This window comes from Schistocerca piceifrons, chromosome 9 (assembly GCF_021461385.2).
Source record: "Schistocerca piceifrons isolate TAMUIC-IGC-003096 chromosome 9, iqSchPice1.1, whole genome shotgun sequence".
Taxonomy (NCBI): Eukaryota; Metazoa; Arthropoda; class Insecta; order Orthoptera; family Acrididae; genus Schistocerca; species Schistocerca piceifrons.
The window spans coordinates 161,035,714-161,047,912 of record NC_060146.1 but is presented as its reverse complement, the minus strand read 5'-3'; the positions used below and the strand labels follow the sequence as shown (position 1 = coordinate 161,047,912).

Genomic DNA, 12,199 nt, shown 5'->3' with positions numbered 1-12,199 from the left:
CTGTAGTGGAACATGTTTACCAAGAAAGTGATCCTGAAATAAAATTCAGTGAGGTGACCATCATATCGAAATCGTTGCATTATCATGCATGCATGCGTATGCATGTATAGAGAGACTACAGAGATTTCAAAATACAACATACACAAAAAGAGGAAGATGTTCAATTAGATAAAATTTGAATGTCAACATTACAATGTAAAAATAACGATCGATTACTTTCAATCAAGAATATTGGCATTACTGAGACAATGTCACAGTCAATGTCATGTGTCGGATGTGGTGCCCTCTATACTGCATTTATACACTCGGTGCTCCCTTGAGTTCTGGTTGCACTACGTTCGTGTCATCCTGCACTCAATGTAAAAAGTATTGGCATCTGATGATCCTGAACTGAGTGGCTCACAGCTGTTGTTAAATACTGGTTCAAACTCTGCATGAATGGATGACCACAATTTTTTCCTGCTCTTCATTATAGAAGCCTTCTTCACTTTATCCCAAGCTTCGACTGTTTGGAAAACATCATCATTTAAGTTGATTGCTTTCAACACCTTCAAAATAGCCTCAGCTGAGTAATTTTCTTGTTCATTCAACAAGCAGGCATGTTGATAATGGTATTTAACTGAGTCCAAAATTCCCTGGTCCATGGTCTGAATGGAGACTGTCACTCTGTACATCCATACCTCCTTCTGAGTAAAAATTGCACTAGTAATGTATTTCTGTTACTGTGTTGAAAACAAATTGTATGTTGAGATATCCCAATCAACATGAGTGGTAATTTATGCCTCCCATTTGCATAACAACATGCCATTAATGTTATACAGTTTCTATTGTTTGTACCCATGGAGCTTCCTTCTTGTACTTGGCAGCTAATGTTTTTAAAGGAATCATCCTACAAAGGAAGCTAGTTTCATCAGCACTGTACAAGGTAACAGCAGTTAAATATTCTTCCTCTATTAACTTCAGTATCATCTTGACAAATTCTTCAGCATCTTTTTTTGTTAGTTGAATGATTTTCCTAGATGACTGTCAGCTGCCCCACACCATGTAATTTTTTTTCTAGTTTTATACCCAATCACTGATTGCTGCACACACATAACCACCTCCAAGCTGTTTGTTACATGCAACTGCTTTTTCTTTTATTATCTGGACACTGATTGTAATTGCATTACTGTGTTATTGTATGAACCATCTATTAACAGCTGCATCCAGTTTTTCATTCTCACTCTTCTGCATAATTTTCTGTTTCCCAACACACTCTCCGTTTGGGTGTCAAATAACATCATCTTTCTTTTGATATCATACATAGTTGCTTGTCCAACATCGAATTCAGCAGCAGTGGTTTTCTGCAAAGAACGTCAGTTCAATTTACCTAAAACTTCGAGTTCTGCTTGAGGTCTAGTGTAACGTGTTTCTTTTCAGAAGTCATGATGCTGAAGTGTAAAGAAGCAACAATTTCAAATATGTATAGCAGCGTTTAACATCACAATTAACTACCAACATTTGTGTGCACGAAGCTGTATGTGTGGGCTGGATAACTCAGAGGCCAGACTACTGAGGGCTGAATTTGTGAGAGCTCAGTGTATTTCTTATCAACACAGAAATCTCATGAAAGTTGAAAACTTTTTAAGAATAAAACATAAAATGATGTAGACATAAATGGGGGAGGGGGATTATCTAAACTACCAATACTAGTCCCTACCCATTCAATATCCTACCAAACATAAATCTCTGCAAAGTTAACAAATGCTGTAAACATTCTTTAAATTGAAGCTTACCTTTCAGATTCTTCCCACCGTGACATTCTCTCTTTTACTCTGTCGTCTTTGCTCCTGTCATCGGCATCTCGTGGTGGCCTATCGCGCTCCCACCGCATATCCCGATCACGCTTTGCATAATCTGCGGGCATAAGTAATACTACTCCTACAGCTATGTCATGTAAAATTTGATTATAATTTAATGTATCACTTTTATTTTACATAGAGAATAAAAGGAATAAAAACGATTTTGAGAAAATCTGATGCACATAAAAAGCATGTATGAGCACAAATAAACAGAAAAGAAAGTAATCTAAATTAAAAATATGAAAATTATAAATTTAGTTAATTTACAAGGCCAGAAGGCTTTCTCAACAGCAACTGAAATAGGAGCAACCAGCTGCAAGACATCCATACATTCAAGACCAGAGAACTGATGAAAATTAGCCTTACTCAACTCTACAAAAATGCGACAGCACAGAGCAATAATCTTGCAAGTTTTGGTGCACAATGTATTACAAATTGCAGCTGCATCCCCCTAGTATAACAAAACCACATCATCCTGGCATGTACATCAACAATCTACCTTTATCCCCTACATAAGATATTCCTGCTCTGCTACGACAAATTCCTACAGGCCATCACCTACATTGAGACTCATGTTTAAGATTTGAAATCTGTATCTCATATTTGTGTTTTATTGTGCTTCTCTGAGTACTCCAGCATTGTTACATAGTAAGTATGCCTTCTTGATGTATAATTTACCAACAGCCGTATGTATTGTAGAAATTTATTTTATTTTATGAACTTCTATGTGCTACCAGTTTCGGCATTACATTGATGCCATAAATAAATTTCTACAATACATATGGTCGTTGGTAAATTATTGCATCAAGAAGTTCATGCCAGCCGTCGTCCCACGATCCATAACGGATCAAGGAAGATTAGTAAGTATTCTGTCAAATAAAACACAACACCTGAAACATTCTTTACTTGCTGAACAAGAGAGGCTCCCTGTCTCAGGATTTAATACTGTTTCTTATTTGAGGAAAAGAATTACTGACATCATTTGGGATAGCTCCCACTACTACTCTGCAGCCCAACTAGCTTACCTTAATGTTAATATTAACTGAATAAGGGAGATAAGGGTTTAATGTCCCGTCCATGACGAGATTATTAGAGGAGCACAAAGCTCAGATTGGAGGACAGATAGTGAAGTAAATAAGCCCCACCTTCTCAAAGGAATTATCCCAGCATGTACTTAAGATTTACAGAAACATAGTTGCTGAAGAGGTTAAATTAGACACAGGTCCTGATAACACATACACCCACTAGATATTGTGCTCTAGAGAAATTTTATAGACTTATGATGCTGCAAGCCTTTCCTGTTAAAATGTTAAGACCAGTACTTGAGAGATGAAGGGATGAAAGTCCAATTTCTACAGTTTCCATCTGAGACAGTACTGGTAATAACCGCCACACTGCTTCATTTGTGGAAGATAGGTGACAGGCCCATTCAACCCCTTTGACAATGTAGGTAGTGTTAAACACCACCTTTTTTTTTTTGGTCATCAGTCTACTGACTGATTTGATGCGGCCCGCCACGAATTCCTTTCCTGTGCTAACCTCTTCATCTCAGAGTAGCACTTGCAACCTACGTCCTCAATTATTTGCTTGACGTATTCCAATCTCTGTCGTCCTCTACAGTTTTTGTCCTCTACAGCTCCCTCTAGTACCATGGAAGTCATTCCCTCATGTCTTAGCAGATGTCCTATCATCCTGTCCCTTCTCCTTATCAGTATTTTCCACATATTCCTTTCCTCTCCGATTCTGCGTAGAACCTCCTCATTCCTTACCTTATCAGTCCACCTAATTTTCAACATTCGTCTATAGCACCACATCTCAAATGCTTCGATTCTCTTCTGCTCCGGTTTTCCCACAGTCCATGTTTCACTACCATACAATGCTGTACTCCAGACGTACATCCTCAGAAATTTCTTCCTCAAATTAAGGCCGGTATTTGATATTAGTAGACTTCTCTTGGCCAGAAATGCCTTTTTTGCCATAGCGAGTCTGCTTTTGATGTCCTCCTTGCTCCGTCCGTCATTGGTTATTTTACTGCCTAGGTAGCAGAATTCCTTAACACCACCTAGACCTGTGCAAAAGAGTGGAATGGAGTTGCCACCCTTGTTCCATAACTCAAGCAGTTTGTGGGCTATTACCACTATGGATACAAATCAAACTGCAGAAATAGGAATTGTACACCCTTACCTCTCGGGTATGCATATATGTGCTGAATTTTGCAGAACCACAATATGGTTAGTCTTTCACACAAATATTTCTACACCTTTCATCTGACAGACCAGCAATCACTCATCCATTATACTGCAATTCAAATCGAGCTAGGTGACTTTGTTTTGGTCACAGAACTGCAAAGCTATCCCATTACAGACACAGATATCAAACTACTTATCATCGTTTTCATGAATTATGCAACTAGCCCTCTATTTCCAAGACAGACCATCACACATCTGACATTCAATGCTATCTCATTAATTTAAAGCTAACAAAGCTCGAGCTGCGAGTGATAGACAATGCTATAGAGAAATTCATAGCAGATGTAAAGACGAAACTTGCTGTTATTCCCACAACTGCTGTTTATAATGCTGATCAGTCAGGTTTCGTGAAAGAACTGCATGCACACCGCACTTTATCATTTTGAGGTGAAAAAAAGACGGAGTCAGTTGCCCAATCAATGAATGAAATGACACATTTGTATACAATAATGCCAGAGACAAGTATGAGTGGTTTACTGTTTCCGCAGCTGTATATATGTCTTCAAGAACCACAAGGCAATTTAGAGACAAAAATAAAAAAAATGGAGTGTTTAGTTGCAAAAAATCTTGTAATCGACATATCAAAATCTGGAAAAATGGGAAAGAATAATTTTCAACATTTCATTCTTACCAGCTGCAGAAACTAATTCACTGCTTTTTTTATTTTTCAGGAAATTATCAGACAACATAACTTCCTATACCTCTCTCTCACTTCAGGTTTATCAGCGGAACAGTATTCTTAAGCTCCAGTCATTTATGCATTACCAGTTTTCTTCGCCACGCATTACGAATTTGATCAGATAAGCCTGGTATGCAGTGTAATATGCAGGACAATGGCCAGGACCATTTCTGACTTCATCGCAGTTCTGTCTAAATACAACTAATGGTTATTGGGAAGTGCCTGACTGCATCTTTTGTCCGGTGTGCCTGGTGTAAGAAAAAAGTTTGTTTTTGTCATTCAATAGACACTTCACATTTTTGTGATGACTACAGCGAATAAACAAAGAACTGTTTCACTGATAGTCAAATGTACAACATTCAAACATTACCATAAGGAATGGCCTACAGGAATTGTTATAAAATGTAGTATTGCATGACACATTTCATTTCAACAAATTACAAGTCTTCACTAATGGAAGTTGTCTACGACATCAAACACTGCCATGATTTTACTTTCTCTGCTAGCCACTTTTATCAGAATTGCATATGCATGAATTGAACTATTGATATGAAGTTATTAAAAAAAATTGTATAGTTTTCACTGGAGCAAACCAGCTAACAAGCATGAGCAAAAGAGAATTCTGTCTGGTGTGACTGGTAGGGCTCTTGCAGGTCTTTCAACTGGATGCCACTGCAGTCTTCCGAAGTTACCTAATTGGAAAATGGAGACCTGCAGTTTAACATGGAATCTGAACCACCCAAAAACTAACACAGCGTTCATAGTCAATGTTCGCTACCTCATGTTCTCTTCCATTCCCTCGAGTATAAACAATTCTACCCATACGCAAGCAAATGGTAGTGAATTTTCTGCAAATACTCATTCACACGTGTTTGCTTCCATTCGCTCCATTGTAACCCAGGCTTTAGGTACTTAAAATTGGTGTCTGTGAACTCTAGATAATTCCACTACGCAGCGCTGCATGAGTGACTCGCTGAGTCACACACTAGGCTGGCAGGGATGTACAAACGGTAGTTATAAGCTGTTCTTCATGTGGCAAAAATGTGTAAATTCCAACATTTTTACAAAATACTTGCGATGCCTCTTAGCAGCTAAAATTTTGGCAGTGCATTTCTTTCATTGTCTTCTTCATGCACAAAAATTTCGGGGTAGGTTTTGAAATGTCTTATTGGACTATTCCCTTATAAGCCCACAGATTTTTCTCTGATAAGCATATTGTTTCTGTTTCAAGAGATTAGGATGATGATGATGATGATGATGATGATGATGTTGATGACGATGATGATTCACTCATCACTTCATAGGTGCCAACAGTAGATAGCATCACCACCAAATATTTTGAAGAATGGAAGAGAGAGGTGAAGAAGAAGAAGAAGAAGAAGAAGAAGAAGAAGAAGAAGATAAAGAACCAGTTGTGCCAAGCAGCAGAGAAGGAAGGTATTAACTTTTGAGGCAGTGAGGTGGTGATAATGTGTTTGATGCATTGTATACTGTGGAGAGACATGTGCAGTTAGAAAGAAAAAAAAATTAATTATTTCAGATTTCTTTTTAAACAGGCAAAATTTAAATCATTTTACATTCATATTTTGAACAATGCAAAAAAGTAATTTACTCATATTCACTTGTGTTTCCAATGCTTTCTTGTATTTTACACTTTTTTGGGTTAGTCCACAGAAAAGTGTAAAAAGGGGATGTTCCTACATACATGTTCTATACTTATCAATACTCGAAAACCTAATCTTCAAAGAAGATTTTTTTTTTTTTTTTTTTTTAATTTTGAGAACTGCATCACATTGCTGTGTGAAATTTGTGTCTAGGGACAAACCTTAAAATCCTTTCAAGTACAAATAGACTCAGAGAAAGCCAACCTGTAAGACTCCATCAAAAGACATACTAACTGATTGACAATATAAGGGAAAGGACAGATTGCTACCTACCATAAAGACAACACATAGAGTTGCAGACAGGCACAATGAAAAGACTGTAACAGTCTTTTTGTAGGACCTGTCAGTCATCTTTATGATGAGTAGCAATCTATCCTTTTCCATATATTTTTAATATTCCAACACAGAATTCCCATTATTTGACCAATAATATTAACAAACCTTAAGAGCTTCTTAAAAGTATAGTTTTCCTGCTCAGCACAAACAAAAATGTTTACAGGAACACAAATATTTTTAGATGTGCTTAATTTTAGTTCACTTGGGTGAATTTGGTTGTGCCACTTTCCTCAGGAACAGAGGGTAAAGTACAGTGGCCACTATGGGGTTCAGAAGATATGAGATGTGGAATGTTTTATTGTTTGACTTCTAGTACTGACAATGCAAAGGTGCAAGTAAATCATGCCAATCATGGTACACATTTTAAACTGAAGAATAAGGATTCATGAATGCACATTACAGAGACTGTCATCTTCAAAAGCAATACATATTTGTTGCAAGGAGTACAAAATTAAATTAAGACTGTTGCAATACACCACGATGAGCAGAAGAAAATTGGCATTCGAAACATTTATCATAAATTTTCGATTGTGTCTCACACTGCGTAACACATTTAAATACAAGTACAATTAATGTTATTGATCAGTTGCTCATCCACTCACATGGACAAGACAACAACATTTTCTTAGACAATTGCAACGAGCCAACTTTGAGATCATAGAGGGTGGCAGCATAGAGGGTGGCAGCAATCTGAAGCAGATAATAGCCAACAAAAAGTGTTCCGAATGTTGCTGATATTTAAAGATCACTACTGGGAAGCTGGCAGCCAACTAACTGCACTCTGTCTACAATAAGTACATTTGGCGCTTAACATATTTATATATGTAGGTTATCAATTAATAATAAGATCGGTAGATATGTGGCCCGAGATGATATCACACAATGACTGTATTTTCAACAACTGCTCTAATTACTAAGTACAAACAAATAAATTTTATTCCCTAAAAAAAATTTTTAAAAAAGTAACAGTAGAAAAGATAAACCACAAGCGAGTTCTACACTTAATAGTCCCTTGCCATTTGCACTGCTAGAGACATGTGTGGGATACAAAAGTTTCTAATTTGTTAAAAGCCATAAGCAATGTGAACAAAGTACAAACAGCAAAACTAGGATGTGAGGCTGTCGATGCTATCGGTATCTCGTCCATGCTCAGGCATAAAACTCAAGGTATTAAAACTCTGTTGATATACAAAACATAACATAGCACAAAATACTCGCAAAAAAAGATGTGAACAGACTTACCGTCCCTTTCGCGGTCCCGGTCTCGGTCTCTGCCACGGTCCCTCTCTCTGTCCCGGTCTCGATCCCTGTCCCGGTCCCTCTCCCTCTCCCAGTCCCTGTCCCTGTCTCTATCCCTCTCCCTGTCCCTGTCTCTATCCCTCTCCCTGTCTCTGTCTCTGTCCCTATCCCGCTCGCGGTCCCGGTCCCTGTCGCGCTCTCTGTCCCTGTCACGCTCTCTGTCGCGGCTTAGCCTGTCCCTCTCCCTCTCACGTTCCCTGTCCCTGTCTCTCTCCCTGTCCCTGTCCCTGTCCCTCTCTCTGTCTCTCTCCCTGTCACGTTCCCGGTCTCTGCTCTCGCGGTCCCGGTCGGAGCCATGCCATTCCCTCTCTCTGCTCCCAAAAAATCTGCTCTCTTCTTCTGTTCTGCCTGCAAGAAACCTATTATCCTGGTCACCTCGGCTGCTGGGAAACCTACCATCCTGGTCGCCTCGACTGCTAGGAAACCTACTGTCCTGGTCACCTCGACCACTGGGAAACCTAATATCCTGATCACCTCGACTGCCAGGAAACCTACTGTCCTGGTCGCCTCGGTTGCCAGGAAACCTGGAGTCCTGGTCACCACGGCTGCCAGGAAACCTGTTGTCCTGATCGCCTCGACCGCTGGGAAACCAGTTATCTTTTTCAGTTCGGCCACTTGGGAACAGATTGGCCTGATCACCTACGCCACTAGGAAATCTGTTATCACGATCAGTTCTGTTACCAAAGAACCTGTTATCTTGATCAGCTCTGTTGGCACGGAATGTCGGTTCGTCACTGCGTCGCCAGCCATCTGAGTAAAGAACACAATTTTGTAAATGTAATCTAACACAACATGTGTAATTTAACTTACAATGAACATAATCAATTATTGACAATACAATGTAAATGGATACATAAAAATCTGCTCACCAAGTGGTGGTAGCAGAACACACACACAAAAGGGTTTAACTTTTACAAATTTTCAGAGCCAGTGGCTCCTCCTTCTGGCAGAAGAGTTGAAGGGGAAGGAAGAGGGGTGAAGGAAAATGACGAGAGGTTTAGGGACAGGGGTATAGTTCAGAAAAGTCACCCAGGGGACCCCAACAATCAGTCTTTCCTTCTAATACTGTCTGGTAAGTCTCCCCCAACCTGGGGTTCTGGGTGACTTTCCTGGACTGTACCCCTTTCCCTAAAACTCTCCAGTCCTTTTCCTTCATCCCTCTTTCTTCCCCTTCAACTCTCCTGCTAGAAGAAGGAGCCACTGGCTCTGAAAATTTGTAAAAGTTAAACCTTTTGTATGTGTTTCCTCCTGCCGGTACCTGATAAGTAGTTTTTTATACATGCATTTACATTAAATTTAACTTACTTAGAATGATGAAATAACAAAATCTACAAAAGTAATTCTAAACTGAACGCGCTAGTATCACTCACAATACATATAATTGTCAGTACCAACTCAAAAATTTACAGTGTACCCAGAATTATACCTATTTGGTCAATAACAGTACATCGAAGGTCAATTTGCACACCACACAGCGTATTATTAGCAATGGCCCTATTGGAAGTGATCAGTCCTTACCTTCCTCTGACCATTAAATGGATTGACAAAGTCAATTATGGACCTCTAACGTAATTTTCAGTGCCAATAATGATAAAATTTAGCATTTTTCCAAGTATACAAAAAGTTCCAGTGGTGTAACTCCCTTTAACTACCAAACAAAATTCTACGCCAAACCACAGGCTGCATGACTATCTATACACTGACCATTTATCCATCAAATCCTATTTCACACTTTACTGAGATCAATGCTGAAAGCTACATTTCAATACTGAAAAATACAAACCTCTTTTGTTAGAGACGTTTTGAAACTACATTAATCAGGCTGTTATGGGACCTTTTTAAAAAAAAGTCCATTTTTCTCTGTGCAAATAGTATGTCGATGTAAAATTCAGGATGGATTAATGGCAATATTGTGAAAAGAACAGACACTACAAAAAGACATCCAGAACAAGGAGTCACTGGCTCCGAAAGATTGTAAAATTTAAACCCTTTTGTGTGTGCCTTCTGCTGCCACCGCTTGGTGAGCAGATGGCGCGTGCTTGTGCAGGCCCCCCCCCCCCCCCCCCCCCGCCCACACACACACACAGCCCCTTTCTCTGGCCCTGTGGCCAGACAGCATATGGCTAAATGAGCCTGATAGGAGTGGCACATTGTGGGTGGTGGGGCAGGAAGAGGGGAGCGATAGTAGAGTATGGGTGAGGGGTGGTGTAGTGCTGCTGGTGAGAGCACGGAGGAATGTGGTGGGGACAGGGTAGGGCTGCTAGGTGCTGTGGGCGGGAGGTGGAAGGGGTGAAAGGTGTGGAAAAGGAGATGCAGAGGAGGGACAAATATTGGTGTGTGTGTGTGTGTGTGTGTGTGTGTGTGTGTGTGGGCGCGCGCGCAGGGAAGCAGGGAAGGAAGGGTGGGGACAGGACAGGGACTAGTGAAGTTTAAGGCCAGGATGGGGAGGGGTATTATAGGGAAATAGGATAATAGAATATACTGCACAGAGTCCCCATCTCCACAATCCAGAAAACCTGGTGTTAGTAGGAAGGCTCTAGAGGGCGCAGACTGTGAAGCGGCCACTGAAGTGAAACAAATTGCGTTCAATGACTACTTCACAGCCTGTGCCATTTGGATTCTTCCTAACAACACCAGGTATTCTAAAATGCACAGGGGGGATCATGCAATATATCCTATACATTCCCACAATTCCCCTTGCCTCAACCTTCACTAGTCCCTGTCCTTCGCCCCCACCTATCCTCTTTTTCCCTGCTCCCACGCCAGCACTACACGGCCTTCTGTTTGACCAACACACCCACTAGTCTTTTTTCCCTCCTCTACTTCCCTCCTCCTACCCCCTACCCCAGCACCTAGCACCCTTGCCCTGTCCCCATCACATACCTGCATGCTCCCACATGCAGCACTACACCTTCCCCCATGCCTACCCTACTATCCCTCCCACTTCCTGTGCCACAACCCATGACGTATAGCCATCTTCCTGTTGTGCTTGTCTGCAACTCAATGCCCCCTCTATATGGTGAGTAGCAATAATACTTTTCACAGAACAGCATGTCAACGCTGTTGTGGTCTTCAGTCCGAGGACTGGTTTGATGCAGCTCACCACAGCAGTCTATCTTGTGCAGGCTCTACATAGCTATTCCAATTTAAATCCACTTGAACGTGCTTACTGTAGTCAAATCTCAGTCTTCCTCTACGATGTTTACTCCGCACTCTCCCGCAATACTTCCCTCCATTACTGAACTGACGATTCCTTAATTTAAAAAAAAAAAAAATGTATTATGGCTTTAGGACGCAAAACGGATATGGTCATAAGTGCCCATTCTGTGGCTTGGTGAAAGGTAAAAAACCAAAATTTAAGTCGGCAGCAACGGGAGTGAAACTCAAGAAGGAGTGAAACTAAGAATGAAGGAAATCTTAGAAAATTGCTATTGAAGAGTGGTTGTTTTCCCTGAAAAGATATTCAAATGACTGATGTTATCTCACTAACACTGATAAACTCAAACACATGGTCGGCAGAGCACACGTCATCCGCTAAAAGGGAAGATATATCAGGCGACAGCTGTAAATGGGCGGATAGCAGATTAAAATAGGGGCAATGAAGTAAAAAGCGTCTCACCGTCCACAACTGAGAGTAGTGCTGACAAAGAGGGATAGGATCGCCACTTCAAAGATGTCGACAGCTAAAAAGACAGTGCCCTATCTGGAGTCTAGTTAAAATTACCTCCTCCTGACGAGGCCGGGAGGAACAGGTCCAAGCACAGGGAAGAGGTTTTATGTCCTGTAATTTATTAAAAAGAGCAACATGACAAAATAATACACTCTGTAGATCAACAAAGGAAACCGTGCGAACAGCAAGCCAAGGAAGACAGACAGCAGCCTTTGCCACTATATCGGCTGCCTCGATTCGACAGATACCAACACGCCCTGGGATCCAGAAGAATGCCACAGAATGTCGAGCATGTGGAGGCAGTCCTGAATAACATGGAACAGAGGGTGGACGGCATAAAGAGCTTGGAGGCTGAGAAGGGAGCTGAGTGAATCCAACCATATAACATACAGTATCCACTAATGGCAATGGATGTATTGGACAGCCTGGAGAACAGCGTAAAGCTTCGCAGTAAAAAAACG

The 12,199-nt window shown here is 40.6% G+C and overlaps 1 protein-coding gene across 10 annotated transcripts in view; it reads right to left on the bottom strand.

The window, feature by feature from the left end:
• The window catches only part of LOC124717235 (YLP motif-containing protein 1), a 404,334-nt gene that overhangs the window by 195,336 nt on the left and 196,799 nt on the right, over nucleotides 1–12,199 (bottom strand). For all 10 annotated transcript variants that reach the window (XR_007005724.1, XR_007005722.1, XR_007005723.1 and 7 more), the window contains exons 14-15: nucleotides 8,012–8,818; nucleotides 1,776–1,896 (exon numbers count right to left, since the gene is read on the bottom strand). Coding sequence is in view for 5 of the 10 variants with exons in the window: in XM_047244037.1 (XP_047099993.1) it covers nucleotides 1,776–1,896; nucleotides 8,012–8,818 (928 nt within the window). In the remaining 5 variants the exon portion in view is untranslated. The remainder of the gene's footprint in view (nucleotides 1–1,775; nucleotides 1,897–8,011; nucleotides 8,819–12,199) is intronic.